The sequence below is a fragment of the Elephantulus edwardii genome, unplaced genomic scaffold (genome assembly GCF_000299155.1).
Source record: "Elephantulus edwardii isolate Elephantulus edwardi_28Jun2011 unplaced genomic scaffold, EleEdw1.0 scaffold00021, whole genome shotgun sequence".
Lineage (NCBI taxonomy): Eukaryota > Metazoa > Chordata > Mammalia > Macroscelidea > Macroscelididae > Elephantulus > Elephantulus edwardii.
The window spans coordinates 14,545,298-14,564,900 of NW_006399771.1; the positions used below are offsets into that span (position 1 = coordinate 14,545,298).

General features: G+C 36.3%; 1 protein-coding gene across 3 annotated transcripts in view; it reads left to right on the plus strand.

Annotated features, from left to right (window-relative positions):
• The window catches only part of PPP1R12A (protein phosphatase 1, regulatory subunit 12A), a 176,724-nt gene that overhangs the window by 102,322 nt on the left and 54,799 nt on the right, over nucleotides 1-19,603 (plus strand). For all 3 annotated transcript variants that reach the window (XM_006882545.1, XM_006882546.1, XM_006882547.1), the window contains exons 6-9: nucleotides 8,866-8,940; nucleotides 12,140-12,228; nucleotides 12,383-12,540; nucleotides 16,171-16,292. In XM_006882545.1, coding sequence (XP_006882607.1) covers nucleotides 8,866-8,940; nucleotides 12,140-12,228; nucleotides 12,383-12,540; nucleotides 16,171-16,292 — 444 coding nt within the window. The remainder of the gene's footprint in view (nucleotides 1-8,865; nucleotides 8,941-12,139; nucleotides 12,229-12,382; nucleotides 12,541-16,170; nucleotides 16,293-19,603) is intronic.

The window sequence follows — 19,603 nt, forward strand, 5'->3', positions numbered from 1 at the left end:
TTATATTTGATCCCATTCCAAACAAAGGTGATCTGATAGAGTGTGAACATTATTGAACAGTATCATTGATATCACATGCAAGCAAGATTCTGCTGAAGCTTATCTAAAAACGACAGAAACAGCATATCAACAGAGTACTGCCTGAAGTGCAGGCTAGATTTATAAGAGGCTGTGGCACTAGAAATATTATAGCTAATGTCAGATGAATCTTGGCCGAAAGCAGAGAGTACTAGAGGAAAGTCTTATCTGTGTTTCATTGACTGTGCAAAAGGCATTTGACTCAAAACACTTGATTGTGCTTATACAAAATCTGTACTTGGACCAAGAGGCAGTCATCAGAACAGAGCAAGGAAACGCTGCATGGTTCAAAATTGGAAGGGGTGTACATCAAGGATGTGTCCTATCTCTATGTCTTTTCAGTCTATATGCAGAGCAGATTATCCGGGAGACTGGGCTCTATGAGCAGAAGTGTAGCATCAGGATTGGAGGTAGACTCAACAACAGTCTGTGTTAAGCAGATGACACAACCCTGCTTACTGAAACTGAGGAGGACCTGAACACTTGCTGCAGAAGGTCAAAGACTGCAGCCTTCAATATGGATTTAGGGTCAACCTCAAGAAAACAAAGATTCTCAGCACTGGACCGGTTGACAACTTCAGTTTGCTTGGCTCTGCAGTCATCACTCTTGGTACCAGCAGCTAGGAAATTAAAAGATGAATTCCATTGGGAAAGTCTGTTCTCAGAGACCTTTCCAAAGTACTGAAGAGCAGCGATGAACGTCTGGAGACTTAAGGTGCACGTGATACAGGCTGTGGTCTTTGCGGTTACTTGCTATGCATCAGAAAGCTGGACAAAGACTAGGAATGATAGAAGGAGAATTGATGCTTTTCAGCTCTGGTGCTGGAGAAGTGTATATACCATGGACTGCTAGGAGAACAAACAAGTTCTTCCTGGAGGGGGTGAAGCCAGGCTGCTCCTTGGAGCCAAGGAATCTAAAGCTTCATCTGACATACTTTGGACATGGTGCAAGGTGGGATCGATCCTTGGATGTCATCCTTGGGAGGGTGGAAGGACAACACAGGAGAGGAAGACCCTCAATGAGATAGATTGATTCAGTCACTGGGGTAATGAGGATAAGTGTATAAGAGACAATAAGATTGGCAAGGGATAGAGCAGGGTTTAGGGTGGTTGTACATAGGATCTCTATGAGTCACAGGCGACTCGACGGCACATAACAACATAGCTTTCTACTTACATGTAAGTATAGAATGTTTTGGTAGAAATTTGTAGTCAAAACTTTGTGTAGTTTTCTATTTTTGCTTATAACATTTGTCTGGTTTTTAGTCAGTTAACCTTAGCAGATAAATGTTGAAACGGTCTCATTTTAGTTCAAAGACTGGCTTATTTTAACTTTGTGTTGCTGCCACTGTTAGATGCAGTCGAGTCAAGTAGGACTCATAGCAACCCTATGAACAACAGATGTGAACCTTGTCCTATACTGGGTTTACTTTATTTTAGCCCTAGTATTCTTGTTTATTGTATTTCCATGTAGAAACTCTCCATGCAGTTGTAATTTTTCTGAAGAAAGTAGTTGACATTTGAGTTACCACTTGTTATATCCTAAGCTCTATTCTGTGTTCCTGTTTCTCCCCCATACCACATCCCTTAAAGACTGTCCATTCACATGATTCATACAGTGATTATGATCTCTGGATTTGGGCCAAAAAAGAAAGAAACTTATTAATTGAAATGATTTTCCAAAACGATTATATCACCTCCCAGTTTACATGTTTTCCCCTATTGATTAGAATGCTGATAAAAGATACACCATAAATTCTTTTTATTTTGCATTCTTTTCATAAGAGACAGCCGTCTAATAACACAGCCCTACAAATCATAGTTTTGCTTAAGGAAAGAGTGCATACAAATTTATTTAGCTTTTTTTGTTTGTTTCTTCATTATTATCCACTAGTTTTTTTACCTTAAATATTCTTTACTTTTTTGTCCCTTTGTTTTGCTATTTCATGTATCTTTATGATCTTAAAAGAATATTACAAAGTTGTTCCACATACACATACATAAGCTAAACAGTGAATAAGGAAGATCGAAGAAGAATTGCTGCATTGGAATTATGGTGATAGTGAAGATACTGAAAAAAATGTCTAGTCTGCCAGAAGAAAAAACAAATTTCTCTTGAAAGGACTACAACCAGAATGTCCATTGGAAATGATATTTAGACTTGTTTTTAACAGCGTTGGATATGTTATCAGGAAGACCCAATCTCAGGAGAAAGATACCATGCTTGATAAAGAAGAGTTTCAGCAGAAAAGAAGAAAACTTAATGATACTGGTTTATTCCTTGGCTACACCATTGGGCTCAGAAATAGCAATTACTGGAAAGATCAGCCAGGACCAAGCATTATTTCTATTGTACATAGGATCACTGTGAGTCAGAACCAGCTCTCTGGCACCTAAAAACAGCAACCGAAAATTATCGGTGTTTTGCAGGTTCAGAACATGATTAAGGAAGTTATGTGACTTCCCTGAGTTCTTTTTAATTAAGTGTTCTTTTCTTATGCTATTAAATTGTCCTGCAAGTTTTTCTTAGTTTTGGTGTTTTCTTTTTTTCTGCAGAAACTAATTATTTGGTTATAAAAATAATGTGATATGTTTTTATCAAAAGATTTATTTAGAAAATTGTAATGGCATCTTTCAGTAGTAAGGAGCTACATAGCATATATATCAATCTGCAGACTCTTGTATCATAGATACATCCTGATATTTTTCAAACTTGTTTTCATTGACCATTTAAAGTTAAAATATTGATGACATTTAAAAATGACAAGTCATACTTTGTGTTCAAACAAACAAATTCTGTACCAGATGCTACATATGTCTTTATAATCTTATAATTTGATGTATTCTTTGTAGTTGTGCCCTGACCTTTATTTTACTAAAGTAGTTTTTTTTAAAAAATGAGAGCAAAGAAGGTACTATCAGAGTTTAAATGAGTAATTTAATATAGAAAATGTACTTTTAGGAAATATAACAAATCATACAGAACATTTAAAAATTATAAATGGAAGTAGGAATATGTTCTAAATTGTGATACAGATTTTAAGTATGAAGACATTTGTTACTTTGCATTCTTAATTTACTTTAAAAATGTTACTGTGAAATGCCCAAATATCACCATTACCGTGGATACCTTTCAGTTGGAAGATTTTCTAGTACATTATCACAGTGAGTACCAGCAAGTTTTTAGCATGATACCCGTCATGACTTAAATGATTAAGACTTAAATGAATACTAAAGTATTTCTGTTATTAATGGACACAAAATTCCTTTCCACTCAGATTGTCTCTGAGATTATTTTATTTCCTGTAAAGACAAAATAAGATATTATTTTAATGGAGACCTGGATTCTGGTTCTACTTCACTACATGTGTGATGTTAGGCAAATACTGTGGCTTCAGTGCCTGGGTTTCCTCATCTGTACAGTAAGATTCCTGATAATATTTGTCCTGATTACTTGACTTGTGAAGGTGAAGGGAGAGATCAAACCTTTAAAAGGGATTAAGTTAAGCAATGTGAGTAAAGAGGAATGAAGAAACTGTGAAATTAGGTTTAAAAAATGGCTCTAGTGCAGCTCTGCTCAAAAGACCAGAAGTATTAAATGGATTTTAAGCAGTGTTTTTGTTTATTTGGGTGCTTGGGGTTTTTTTCCTTTTTAACATAATTCTGGTGAAGAGAGTTCTCTTGGTTTTGTCATACCCCATCAGTGTCTTCACTTATTTTGTAGGTACCTTGAATGACTGTCTTTTAAACAACACTGTGTTTCCCTAGTTAGTGAAGCAGAGTGACCTTATCCTGATTAAGATTCAAATATGTTTATAGTCTCATAATTATCAGCTTTCATAATTATATGATTAAGTTACTGGATTAAATTAATTAGTGATTTTTTTGAAATTAGAACCTTTTCTCTGTTTATAGCCTGTATTTTACTCTAATTTTTATTCTCTGTCAGCTGCTGTTTGCAGAGTAGACTCATTTATCAAGGGAGAAAGTGAAAAGAAAGGTTAGTAAGGTGATTAAATTTCTTATTCTTAAAAAAGGAAATTCTTACTAAGACATTCCCACTGCATTTAACTGCTACTTAAAATTTCATTACAATTAAAAATAATACTATAAAGGTGGGATATTTCATTCATGGAAAATGTTGGTAAATTTTGACAGTACTATTCAGAAAGTAGTCAGTCATTTTCATTTTCGTGTAAATCATGGTTTTAAACACATTTTTCTTGTGTGTTTGCTTTATATTGTAGAAGTGATTATTCAAAGATAAGACAAAACCAGAGTTAGCATTAGTGTAATTGGTACCTTAAAATTTCAAGTCAGCTCTTTTCTTTCAGAACAGTTCATTCTTCAGAGTTTAATTTTTAGCGTCTTTTACACAAGATTAAAATGAAAACAAAAATGAGTGGAAAAAGACTACTACCAAGATTCTTACTAACAAGAAAAGACAAAAGTAGTGTCTTTCAGTCTTACAAGATTAAATACACAAACTCACTTTTCTAGATAAAGTAACATTTTAAGTACTTTAAAAATATATTCCATTGACTTTATCTTTTTAATTCATAAATAGACAAGGGGGAAATTTTGGTAACCAGAAAAGATTGGTTCTAAAACACCCCTCAGACACTATAAATATAGGTGCACAAGTTCTTTTGTAGCATGGTATTTGCATATAACCTATGGAACTCCAGTGATCTAGTAGGTAAGGAGCTGTGCATTGAACTCATGGCAGGTGGTTTGACTCCACCAGCTGCTTCATGGGGAAAAGATCAGCAGTCTCCTCCTGTGCGATTTACTGCCTCTGAATATCCGTTAGATGGTCAGCTAGTAGTCACTTCTGATTTGACCGCACATGAAAACAATAACACACTTCTCAGATACTTTAAATCATCTCTAAACCCTTTGTCATGGAGTTGGTTCTGATTCCTAGGGCTTCTGTGGGTCAAAGTAGAACTACCTCGTAAGATTTACAAGGCTGAAAATCTTTGCATAAGCTGTCTGTCGTTCTTCTGCACAAGAGCTGGTGGACTCAAACTGTCAACCTTTCTGTTAGAATCCTAACATTTACTTAACTCACTGTGCAACCAGGGATCTTCACTGGCAATAGTAACCATAACCCTAAGCCTCCTATGTACTTGTTATTATCTATAGTTTTTATAATACCTAATAAAGAGAATACCAGAGGAATGCCTTGTTCATTGACTATGCAAAGGCATTTGACTGTGTGGACCACAACAAACTATGGCTGACTCTAAGAAAAATGGGAATCTCAGAACACTTGATCGTGCTTATGCAATACCTATGCTTGGATCAGGAGGCGGTCATCAGAACAGAGCAAGGAAACACGACATGGTTCAGAATTGGGAAGAGTGTGTACCAGATTTGTGTCCTATCTCCATACCTTTTCAATCTATAGGCAGAACAGATAGCTGTGAGACTAAGCACTATGAGGAGGAATGTAATGTAGCATCAGGATAGGAGGAATACTTGTCAATAATCTGTGTTATGGAGATGACACAGTCCTGCTGAAACTGAAGAGGACCTGAAGCACTTGCTGCAGAAGGTCAAGGACTGCAGCCTTCAATGTGGATTAAAGCTCAACATTAAGAAAACAGCTGCTCACCACTGAGCCAATTGGCAGTAGTATCATGATAGATGGTGAAGAGATTGAGATTGTAAACAGCTTTAGTTTGCTTGGCTCCACACTCAACACTCTTGGTACCAACATCCAGGCAATCAAAAGACAAATTTCATTGGGAAAGTCTGTCTGAGACATCTCCAGAGTACTGAAGAGCAGTGATGTCAGTCTGAAGACTAAGATATGCTTGACTTAGGCCATTTTCTTCACATTGGCTTGCTTTAAGTCAGATAACTAGGAATGATAGAAGGTGAATTGATGCGTTTGAGCTGTGGTGCTGCAGAAGAGTGTAGAATCGACTGCTAGAAGAACAAACAGATTCATCCTAGAGAGGGTGAAATCAGGCTGCTCTTTGGAGACAAGGATTCTGAAGTTTCGTCTGACATAATTTGGGCATGTTGCAAGGAGTGGCCAGTCCTTGGAGAGGGACATTGTACTTAGGAGGGTGGAGGGACAGTGCAAAAGAGGAAGTCCTGTGATGAGATGGATTGACTGGGGGGGTAAGGGAGGTAGGTTTGTTAGAGATAATAATAACGTTGGCACAGGATAGAGCAGAGTTCAGAGTTGTTGTACATAGGGTCACTATGACTGAAAGTGACTCGATGGCACATAACAATAATACAGTCTCTGGTGGCTTAGTGGAAATACACCACCTGCTCCACAGGAGAAAGATGGGCGGTCTCCTCCGGTACAATTTACTGCCTCTGAAAAACCACTGGAGAGTCAGTTAGCAGTTGGCTTTAACTGGACAGTGCATAACAAGAGTACATTGTAAATAACACTTTGCACTCTCTCTTAGCCACTGCAGAATTGTTTTGCTCACAGAATTCCTCCTACCTACCTCCCATTTTATATTTTCCATCCTGATTTGGTTGAACCCACTTATGTGATCCCTGGGAGTACAGAATAGAGATTTACAGTGAATGCAAATCAAACTCTCTCCCAATTAGATGTCAGCAAATTCTGTTGTGATAGAATTGCTGTTTGTTTCACATGGAATATTAGTTTGATTCAGTGATAAAATTACATGCAGGAAATCTAGTTCTCCCTCAAGTGCAGTCACTAGTTATCATTGGAGTTTGTGTCTTGTGATACTAAACAGGTTTCTAGAGGAGCTTCCAGAATACGATGGACTATGAAGGAAGCTCAGCAATTCATGTTTGACAGTGAGCCAGTGAAAACTTTATAGTTTAGAGTTGTGTAGGGTCCTGTGCATGGAGTTTTTATGAATCAGCAGCATGGAGACCCACTAGGCAGCAGCTAGCAACAACTGATCCTCTATGTGTCCCTCTATGTGTCCTGAGTTGGTGGTGAATGTGAAAGTGCTCTGTAGGGTATCACATTGCTAACCCAAAGATGGCAGCTTTCTAGCAGTTTGGATCTACCAGCAGTTCCACAGGAGAAAGATGGACAGTCTCCTCTCGTAGGACATACAGCCACATGAAAATCCACTGAAGGGTCAGCTATGTGTTGGTTCTAACTCAACAGCAATGAGATGAGGTATGAAAGAAATGTGAACTTACTTTTTGTTTGAAAAATTAAACACCTCACTGCCTTCAGGCCAAATCTGACGCACAGGGACTCTTCATTTTCTAGGTGAAAAAAGGAATTTTTTTAAAAAAAGATCATAAGCCAGTGAACATAAGAGAGAGATAGTAGATTAAATAGTGCACTTTTGATCTTTTATGCCATTAAGGTCACTATAAAGACTGATCCAGCAGTGGGGAAAATATTCTTATGATTGGTCAGCATATAAAATAGAAAATACAAAACTTAATTTTTCACAATTAATAGAAACAGATTACTTTTCTGGACTAATAATTGAAACTTTCTACATTAGCCATTTGACTGGTCATTTATAAACATATTCTTTATTGTTTTACCAGGAATTATAAGAGAGTACTGAACTGCATGGTTTAAAATCAGTATTAGTGTTACCATCAGGGTTAGGAAAAGACTCATTAACCTGTGATATGAAGACATCATAACTTTGCTTGCTAGAAATTGTGAGAAGTTGAAGGATTTACTGATGAAAATCAGACTGAATTTCAGTATGAGTTGCACCTTAACATAAAAGAAATAGAAATCTTCACATCTGGATCATTAAGCACTATCACCATAAATAGAAAAAATATTGAAGTTACTATGGAATTCCTTTTGCTTGGAAAATCAAACTACATATTGCATTGAACATATCTATTGCAAAAGACCTCTTTAAAATGTTAACAAAAATGACATCTTGAGGACTAACGTTCATTTTTCAAAGTCAGTGGTTTTGGCTAGTCACCTAATATGCATACAGAAGCTAGAGATGGTTATTGAGGAATACTGGGGGAAAATTGATGCATTTGAATTACGGTGTTGACAGAATATTGAATATACTGTGAACTGTCAGAAGAACAAACAAATCTGTATTGAGAGACATGTAGCTCGAATACTCTTTAGAAATGAAGATAACTAGACTTTGTCTCATATACTCTGGACTTGTTGTTGAGAGAATTCAGTTTCAGGACAACATGCTTTGTAAAACAGTCAGTGGAAAGAGGAAAGCCCTCAGCAGAAGGGGCTGACTTGACTGCAGTAATGGCCTCACATAACAGTAATTGTGAGGATGGCATAATGCCAGGAATTGAGGGTTGTAGTTGTGTTTGTTTTTACAGGGAATGCATACTGCGGTTCTGTGAGAGCGTTTCATTCTTTTATTCTAGGGTCTTTATGAATTGAAAGTGATCACTCACACCTAACAACAATGGAGAAAATATAGGTTAGGGGTTGCCTCAGATAGGAAAGAGGGAACATAAAGAGAATAAAGAGTGATGTTTAAAGGGTGTGATATTTTTATGAGGGTAATATAAATTCTCTGCTTTCTATTGCGGTGATGGTTATACAACCTTGAATATATTGTGTGGTTTATGAATTATATCAGTAAAGTTGCTCTCCTCCCTAAAAAAAGAATAAAATGGGATTTGTTGAATGTTTCTCTTTCAAATTGCTTTTCATATATCTCAGTAGAGTCATATATACAGTATCACTTAAAACTGCCCTACAAATATTATCTCCCCTCTCTTCATTTGTATCATATAGAATCACTCAAGCCACTCTATATATTTTTCTTATTTTTACCATCACCTTTTCCTTGGTTTCCTATCCAGGGTCAGACTGCATTTGATGTAGCCGATGAAAACATTTTAGGATATTTAGAAGAATTGCAAAAGAAACAAAATCTGGTATGTTTAACAATAGTCTAAAAATTGCTCATATTAACAAATACTCTTGCTTAGTGGCCTTGAACGTCACATATATTAAAATACTGCTTTGTTGTGGTTGTTGTTATGTGCTGTTGAGTCGTTTGCGACTCATAGCGACCCTGTGTACAACAGCCCTAAACTGTGCTCTATCCCGTGCCAATCTCATTGCCTCTGACAAACCCATCCCGATTACCCCAGTCACTGAATCAATCCACCTCATAGAGAGTCCTCCCCTCGTGCGCTGTCCCTCTACCCTACCAAGCATGATATCCCTCTCCAAGGACCTGTCTCTCCTTACAACATGTCCAAAGTATGTCAGACGAAGCCCCAGAATCCTTGTCTCCAAGGAGTAGCCTGGTTTAACCCTCTCTAGGATGGATCTGTTTGTTTTTTTGGCAGTCCGTGGAACATCCAGGACCACAGCTCAAAGGCTTCAATTCTCCTTCTGTCCTCCCTAGTCATGTCCAACTCTTCATAACAAGTGATTGCAAAGACCATGGCCTGTATCAGGCGCACCTTAGTCTCCAGAGAGACACCATTGCTCTTGAGTACTTTAGAGAGGTCCCTAACAGCAGACTTTCCCATCGCAATACACTTTTTGATTTCCTGACTGCTGGTGCCAAGAGTGTTGACCATGGAGCCGAGAAAACTAAAGCTGTGAACAATCTCAATCTCTTCGTCTTCCATCCTGATGCTGCCAATTGGTCCAGTGGCGAGAATCTTGGTCTTCTTGACATTGAGCCTCAGTCCATACTGAAGGCTGCAGTCCTTGACGCTCTGCAGCAAGCGCTTTAGGTCCTCATCTGCATAACGCAGGTTGTTGATAGATCTTCCACCAATCCTAATGCCACGCTTCTCCTCATAGAGCCCAGCCTCTTGGATAATCTGCTCTGCATATAGGTTGAAAAGGTGTGGAGATACGACACATCCCTGGCGCACAGCCTTCCCAATTTTTTCAATTTTTATTTTTTTATTATTTGTGTGTGTGCATGTCTACCGTACACGAGGAGATTGCCCCTCCTTCCTCGGCAGAGCATCTGGTGGTTTCGAACCGTGCGCCTCTGGGATTGCAGTGCAGCTTCTTGCCACTAGGCCACCAGAGCTCCCCCTGCCTTCCCAATTTTGAACCATGCATTGTTGCCCTGCTCTGTTGTGATGACTGCCTCTTGGTCCAAGTATAGGTTTCGCATTAGCATGATTAAATGTTCTGGGATTCCCATTCTTCTCAGAGTCAGCACAGTTTGTTATGATCTGCACAGTCAAATGCCTTTGCATAATCAATGAAACACAGATAGACATTCTTCCCTGCTTTCAGCCAAGATCCACCTAACATCAGCTACAATATCCCTAGTAACACGACCCCTTCTAAACCCAGCCTGGACCATAATGAAACTACAGTGAAAGGATAAAGGAATGTTGATGATATTTATTTTGAATTGCTTATCCCTGTTTCTGCTTCCTTCCTTTGATAAGTAAAATGAATACTCATATAATATAGGTGTTTCCTAGAATTAACATGATTTTTGGAACTTCAAAGTTAACTTGAAGTTAAAGCTTCAATAAACCTCAAATTTTCTTTTTTTAAACCTCAAGTTTTTAATAGCAGATCCTAGATAATCTAGCAGTCATTTAACTGGAAAATACACATGATCTAAGTAAAATACCATCAGACATAAATGGTTGTTAAACCCTGACTCTTTGAAGAAATAAAAGTTGGAGAAATCTAAGACAATCTCACTTAGTTCTGCCTGAACTTTTTAACTATCCAGTCCTTTCTTCTTTACTTTTCAGAGATAAAATAAAAATCTTTTATGATTTTTCCTTTTATTATTTTTTTGAAAAATTACTTTGATATTATTTTATGTGGTGTATAGTCACATGCAAGCAAGATTCTGCTGAAGATTATCCAAAAACGACTGGCACAGCACATCAACAGAACTTCCTGAAGTGCAGCCTAGGTTTAGAAGGGGCCATGGAACTAGGGATATTATAGCTAATATCAGATGGATCTTGGCTGAAAGCAGAGAGTACCAGAGGAATGTCTATCCGTTCATTGACTATACAAAGGCATTTGACTGTGTGGATCACAACAAACTGTGGCTGACTCTGAGAAGAATCCCAGAGCATTTGATTCTCATTTGCTAATGAGAAACCTATACTTGAACCAGGAGGGAGTCATCAGAACAGAGCAAAGAAACACTTCATGGTTCCAGGAATGTATCCTATCTCCACACTATTTAAATATATCAATCTGCAAAACAAATTATCTGAGAAACTGGTCTCTATGAGGAGAAATGTGGCATCAGGATTGGAAGAAGATTCATCAACAACCTGCTTTATGCAGATGACACAACCCTGCTTGCTGAAATTGAGGAGGACCTGAAGCACTTGCTGCAGAAGGTCAAGGACTACAGTCTTCAATATGGATTGAAGCTCAACAGATTGAAGCTCAACATGAAAATGTTCTCAGCACTGGGCCAATTGGCAGCACATGATAGGTGGTGAAGAGAGATTGAGATTGTTAACAGCTTTCATTTGCTTGGCTCCACAATCAACACTCTTGGTACCAGCAGCCAGAAAGTCAGAAGACAAATTGCTTTGGGGAAGTCTACTGTCAGAGACCTCTCCAAAGTACTGAAGAGCAATGATGCCATTCTGGAGACTAAGGTGCCCCTGATCCAGGCCATGGTCTTTGCAGTTACTTGCTATGCTTTCGAAAGCTGGACAAAGACTAGGGATAATTGAAGGAGAATTGATGTCTTTGAGCTCTGGTGCTAGAGAAATGTTTTGACTATACCATGGATTGCTAGGAGAACAAATAGATTTGTCCTAGAGAGGGTAAAGCCAAGATGCTTCTTGGAGCCAAGGAGTCTGAAGCTCCATCTGACATACTTTGGACACGTTCCAAGGTGAGATTAGTACTTGAAGAGGGATGTCATGCTTGGGAGGGTGGAGGGACAGCGCAAGAGAAGAAGACCCTCAGTGAGATGGATTGATTCTGTCACAAGGGTAATGAGGGTAAATGTTCAGAGATAGTGAGATTGGCACAGGATAGAGTGGGGCTTAGGGCATTTGTACATAGGGTCACTATGAGTCACCGCTGACTCAGTGGCATATAGCAACAACAACATTAATAATGTTATTATTTTCTCTTTTATTATTTTAACATTTTATATAGCTCCATAATGAAAAACGAGATAAGAAATCGCCACTAATTGAATCAACTGCTAATATGGACAATAATCAGTCACAAAAGACTTTTAAAAAGTAAGTAGTATATTAAAGTTGAATTTGTTATAATTAGGAATTATTTTGCTAATGGTCATAAATGTGAATATTTAATTTTGTGAATCTGAGAAAAACTGTTGTATTTTTTACAATTTGTATTTATAAGTATTTGAAAACTCTTTTCTTTGCATAGCAAAGAGACATTGATAATAGAGCCAGAGAAGAATGCATCCCGCATTGAATCATTGGAACAAGAAAAGGTTGATGATGAAGAAGAAGGAAAGAAGGATGAATCTAGTTGCTCTAGTGAAGAAGAGGAGGAAGATGACTCAGAATCAGAAGCTGAAACAGGTAAAATTTGGAAAATAAATGAATTAACCTACAATCTTGACACAGTATAAAGCAAGGAAATAATACATTTTTAACTTTTTAGGTTGATTTGCTACTTGTTTATCAAGCAAACCAATAAATTACCTTTTTTTTTTTTTTTTTTAAGTAAATTACCTTCCAATGAATATTAGATACTCAGGTGATTAGAGAACTATAAACTTACAACTGTACCTCAAACTTTTCTTTTCTTTTTTTTTTTTTAATTATTATTTTTTGTGTGAGTGTACCGTCAAATCAGATCTGACTGGTACAGGAGGAGATTGTTCCTCCTTCCCCGGCAGAGCATCTGGTGGATTCGAACTGGGCACCTCTAGGATTGTAGTTGCAGCTCCTTGCCACTAGGCCACCAGAGCTCCAAACTTTTTTAAGTTTGTCATATGTTTTTAGATTTTTAAAAAGGCTTTTAAGATTCTGTTGGGATGATGCAGATGGAGTATGAAAATTCCAGCAATTCAGGATTGCTTCTCCTACTCTTAAGTCCAGTTAGTTCCACAATCCATCTCCCTCTTGAATTTTTTCCTAAGACACAATAAAATTTAGTAAGTGGGACTAAATGAAAACGCTCTCCTGTGGGTACATGGTATAAAATTCATTTATTTTGCAAAATGTGAAAGATTAAAAAAATGACAATAGAATAGTAATTCATATTCCAACCACCAAACTTAATAGCTGTTGGCATTTAACTATATTTGTTCAAAATTTTCCTCTTAAGAAAATGAAAAGGCTGTCATTACTGTCTTTAACCACCAGACCTAATATGTGTCCTTTTTATACTTCCCAGAAGCAAGCATTCTTGGGGATTTTTTCCCCCTTTTTTTGTAACCTTTCAGACCTTTTGTATGTTCTTTCTGTTAATGCTGTACCTTCATAAGCAATGCATAGTAATTAATGTTCTGTGTGATTATTTGCCTGTTTGTGGAATTTCTCTGCAACTTAAAGCTTTATTCAAGTTGAAATAGAATTAAGATTTAATAATATTCCATAAGTCTATCATTTTCACTTCTTATGAACATATTTACTTTCTAAATTTTTGTTGCCTTCAGTCTCTCCTCAGTGTCTTATTGAGCTAACTTTAAATGTTTCTTTGAAGTACTGTACTATGGTAATTTTGTTCTTCCTGTTGCTGGTGGTTATTTGTGCCAGGAAAATTTGACTCTATTTCAAGAATTAATTCAAGTAAGCATTGTTTGGTATTTTCTCTCACATTTGTTTGTTTGCTTGTTTGTTTAATAACAAGGATTTATCAGTCTTTATTTGGTAAGTTTAAGAAAGCAGGAGCTTCCCCTGGAGAGCTACAGCTGGATTTGACAATTTTTAATGTCCCTTCCCACCTTGGTTTTCTAAAATTATTTCCTAGGTACAAACTTATCTATTACAACTCTGCTGCTGATTTATTTACCTAACCACATTTTCTTCAATGTTAGTTTCTTATAAACTATGTACAAATAAGAATTCAGCCTAAGGATTTTGGTTATCTCAAGTTATTTCTAAATTTATAGAATAGGGAAGGGGAACCATATTTCTACTCCTCTACAGTTTGCAGTTTGCATTCTTTACTGAATCAAATTGATAGTTCTTAATTTTGATAATGAAAAGATATTTTTTTAAAAAATATATACACACACACACGCATCATACTTTCAGTATATTGATTTTACTAAAATAAAATTTTTGAAAGAAGATAGAATCAGGTTAACTAGGAGACAGTGAGTGCTTAGTATGAGATGACTTTTTTCCGACAAGTAACACCACTCTATTAAGTATATTGCTGGGAAAACCATATGCAGGGATGATTGCTAGCTGTGGAACAAATGGGTCTAACTGATGAGCTATGAATAATCATTTCTTCTCCCCCTGGGACATCTTTGATGAAAGTTACTATATTTTAACTTGTATTCCATCCCCAGGACCAAGTCCCAATGCCTAGACCATGGCAGGCATTCTGTAAATATATACAAATTTTAGTTTAAGGATACCTTTCCCCCCCTGCCCTATTGTTACAAGTTTTCCATGCCTGAATAGGAAAAGGCTAACTGTTGAAACTCTGACAGCCTAGATCTGGTAAATCTTAGGAACAAGATATCAGATGCCTCTGATAAACTATGTGGTTGCCTGGGAAAACAATCCAGTATCATAGACCTAAAAATGAATATTCATTGGGAAAATGAGAGAGCTTCAGGTGTAATATTATCTAAGCCCAGTTTCAGTTATTGTTCTATTGGAAACAGGAGTGGTATCCACTTCTTAAACAACATGCCTCTTGAAATCTATGAACTTCGATAAATGTCAATAATTTTAGAGGGGCTTCAGGCCTTTGTTCATAAAGTTACTATGAGTCATACTCAACTTGAAGGCAATCAAAAACAACATTGAATTTTTTACTGTTTTAATTAGTTGCTATTGGGGTTTGAGGTAATTTTTGATTTGTAAAGGGGATTTTTGTATGAGTTTCGTTTTTTTGTGGGGAGGGCTTTGTGGTGTTTTGGTTGTGTGTTTTTTGTTTTGTTTTTAATTCTTTCAAACTACCATTTCTCTATTTCTCCTATCCTGTTTATTTCCTTCATCTGAATAAAAACACTACAAATTGAAGATACTTTGTTTTCACATTCACAGCCATATCCCCAGCACTCAAGTATACAAGCAGTAATTATTCCTTGAGTGACTTTCCACAATCAGAATTTTTTTTTTTTCTGGAAATGTGGTCAGTTAAATTATATAAGATTTGTACTTTGTTAAATCTAGAATCCCTGGGGGCATAGTGATGTTATATATTGAGCTTCTAAGTGAAAAATCTACAGTTCTAATCCACCAACTGTTTCTTGCAAGGATTTACAGCCTTTGTGTCCTCATGGAAGTTGCCTAGAGTTTGTGTCAACTCATGGCAGTGAATCTGGTTTTGATTAATGTTAAATATGACCTCTCCTGAATGGAAGCAGTAAGGAAAATCTTGTTAGACTAAATTTAGCCTTCATTTGGTTCATTTGGAGAGCTACAGATACAATAAATTTTAAATAATGACATATGACCTTGAGCTTTGGTGTATTATGCTTTTTCACCATTAGTCATCTTAGAGATAATTTATAAGTCACAGGTAGAACTAGAGGACAGATTGACCATTACAAGTTCATAACTATTTGTGGAAAGTTTATGTTTACTCCATAAATAAAAATGTTTAAGTACATGTAAAAGTATAGAAGCATGCAATGATGAGGACTCAAAGTATAAGATTTCTTTGAAAAATGGGGCAGACATAAAGAGAGAGGTAAATATAATGAGTATGAATAAAACACAGGGTTTTATAGAACTGTAAAAAGTCAAAGTCACAGACGTGGAATTGGAACCAACTCATAGCTGACCCTCCAGCAGGTTGAAACTCTATATCTCATGGGCGTTGGTTGCCCATCTTTCTCCTATTGGGTCACTAGTGGATTCAAAATGTCAGAGAGGAACAGCCTTTGAAGTAGCAGCACAGCTTACTATGGACTACACCACCAGACCATCTTTTTCAAAAGTACAGAAGCACATTTCCCAGCCAGTGAATCTTAACTCAATTTTACATTTGGTTTGTTTGTTTTTGTGTTTTTCAAATAGATAAGACAAAACCCATGTCTTCCGTAACTAATGCCAATACAAGTACACAAGCAGCTCCTGTAGCTGTTACAACACCTACTGTGACATCTGGCCAAGCAACACCTTCATCACCTATTAAGAAGGTAAGCCAAAGTTGTATTTGCCTAAAATATCTGTATTCTATTCAAGAATCATTTAGACTAAGAGAGACATTATAATAGCACTGTTTTTCATAGTTTATTTCAAGTGTATTTCATTTTAGAATAAGAATGTATTTTCTTTCTGTAGTTTGATTGATAGTTCCTTAATTATTGTATTTTTAAAACCATCTGAAATACTGTTACAAAAATAAATAGTAGAAAATTCAAAACTTTCCATAATTTTATAATTAGTAACCATGAAAGATTTTAGTTATGCTGATTTATTTATTTTGTAAAATGCATATTCTATATTCTTTACTGTTAGAGTATATATTGATAATTTTATAAGTAACAAACTTAGGCACAAAAATTACCAGCATAAGTCAATAAGAAAATGAGAATACAGGTTTTCTAACACATAGTGCAAAGCTCTAAGCATGGAACTATGACTTGGCAACAAGAACATAATCTTTGTCAAATATACCAGAATTGAGCTTTTGGTTATCCATAATTCTTTTGACCTTGAATAAGTTATTTACTGTGTTCCTTGGGAAAAATTAGTATTTTAGGGGTTGGATTAGAAATAATAGATCCTGGCTAGTGACTAAGTACTTCCAAAATGTTGGTTTTATCTCCTCAGTTCTCTCTGTTCTTATTGCTTTTCACCTCCTTTTCTTCATCAAAGCAGTGTTTTCAAATTAATGTGTTGGTTTTTTGAAAGGCTCTGTTTCCCTACTCCTGCAGACCTTGTTCCTCTTATAACTAAAATGCAAATTAAGAATCTTTTTATTTTTTACTTGTCTCTTTTTAAAACCTCTTTTCTTCAGCCTTTTCTTTTTAATGAGCACATTTAGTTCCTTCTTTGTGAACATACGCACACACTGTTTTGTTGCTTTATTGAGGAAAAAATTTCATTTCACCTATAAATGCTTAAATGTTTATGTTGTCTCTTAATTGCACAGATGTGTTATTTTTTTGCACAATAGGATTATCACACTTTGGAAATTTAATTACTATATAATTGTTATTATGTAGCATCAAGTCAGGACTGATTTAAAACTAACTCTTCAGTAGGTTTTGGTAAAAAGCTGCACTGCAGTCGCAAGAGTGTAAGGTTCAAATCCACCAGCTGCTCCGTGTGATAAGGATAGGCATTCTCTTCCTATGTGACTTACTGCCTCTGAAAACTTCCTGGAGAGTCAGCTATAGATCGGTTCTAACGGCACACAACAACAACTTAAATCATAAATCAATGGGAGATAATGTCCCATCTTTCTGCCACAGAGCAGCTTGTGGATTCGAGCCACATGCCTTTCTCATAAAATAGTAAGGTGTGTCTGCTTCTGTCCATGGTCTGTTCAATCACTACACATCTGAGAGCTGGACAATTAATAATAAGGATGACAGAAGAAGAATTAATGCCTTTGAGTTGTGATGTTAGAATACTGAGTATCTCCGTGGACTGCTAAAAGAAAAGGCAGATATGTCTTGGGAAAAGTGCAACCAGAGTGTACTTGGAGGCACAAATAGTGAAGTTTTGTCTCACATACTTTGTCATTAAAAACCCCAGGGCCCTCAAGTCAGTTCCAATTTATTTCAACCCTCATCAGTTTAATGAGGCTATGAATCTGTAGGATTGCCTGAAGTGCTCATAAACTCCATTACTCAGAGTATCTGAGTGAGAAATTTGTTCTATTACTTTTGACGGTTTGGCTGTCCAAACCCTTTTCCACTAAATCCAGATAATTATATAGTACACTTCTTAATTGCTATGATATATAAGTAGAGGCCTTACTAATCCAAACTCTGGGTGTTTGAATCCAAGACTTGCTTCAAAGGAGAAAGATGGACAGTCTTCTCCCAATGTCATTTACCATCTTGGAAAACCCACCAGAGTTAGCTCTTAGTTCTGACTCAGTGACAAAGAGTAGTTATTACTGTTTCTTATGGTCAGGTTTGGAAGCAGGAGTGGCATCCACTTCCAAAGCAAAAAGCTTGCCTCCAGAAACTCTGTGAACTTAGAGAAAAGATGACAATTTTGTGTTCAAGACTTTCATTCACAGGGTAGCTATGGGTCATCTACGACTCTACAGCACTTAACAACAACAATAATAATCAGTTTTATTTTCTTCATGTAGCCCAGGTTTATGGCAGTTTATTTATGTTCCACTTCTTTAATTGAAAGCAAATACTTCATCGTGGCCCAGTGGTTAAGTGCTAGGCCACTAACTAAAAGATCACTGCTCTGAACATATTAACTGCTCTGTAAGAGAAACATATAACAATCTACAGCTTTGTGAAACCTCTAGGGCAGTTCTGTTTAGGTCACTGAGTTGGAATCTACTAGGTAGCAGTGGATTTGGTTCATGTAATGGGTCAATAGTGTTTGCCATAAAAACTGATAGCAATCCTCTGCTTTTATAATTTGCATATTTAAAGACTACCTTTTATTCTCAATTTCAAGCATCATCGTTTATGTTGAAGGTTATATTGTGTCGATCTTATTTTTTTATGTCATTGCAATAATTTTCTTTAATTCTTTAATAAATTTACCTGATTAGATTTTTGTCAGGTTTTTTTTTTTTCAGATTGGAACTTAACCAAATTATTTTAATTGCCTCTGAAATAATTTCTAATTTTGAAAGGTAATTAAGAGAATGAGAAGTAGAAAGTATGTTTTTGTTTTCACTTGATTGACCTGATATTGTGGTCAAGTGTGTTAAAATGATAGTCATGATATACAAAGTATTTGAAGTATTATTTTAATATATTGGAGAATCCTTTTACCAGTAATGTATGGTTTTAAAGTCTGTTGTGTGTTCAGTGTATTGGTACTCCTTTACTTACTTTGATACAGCATTTTAACATGTTTTTAATATTTACCTCTAGCTTAAAGGCCTAACAGGTATAACTTTAATTAAACTAATTGTTAAATTTCAAATGCATTTTAAATATTTTCTAGTTAAGAGTTCTAGCTACCTCTAAATTCTCATGCACTATTCTTGTGTCTTTAGATAAATTCTTAAATTCTCTAGCTTCCCCTACGAGTTTGTAAACTGGATAGGTAGGTAGGCAGACTGGCTAATGGTAATGAATTTATCACCAAAAGAAAGAAACTAATAAAAGAGTAATACATTTCACTTATTTTCTATAACAAACCATAGTAACTACAGAAGATAGAATTATGTTCACTCTAAATTATCTTCTTTAAAATTCACTCTCTAGCCACAGTTGTTGCTGAGTGTTAATATCAAGCTGATTGAATGAAAATCCAATATGCTCTGTAAACTTTTACTCAAATCAAAATTCAAAAG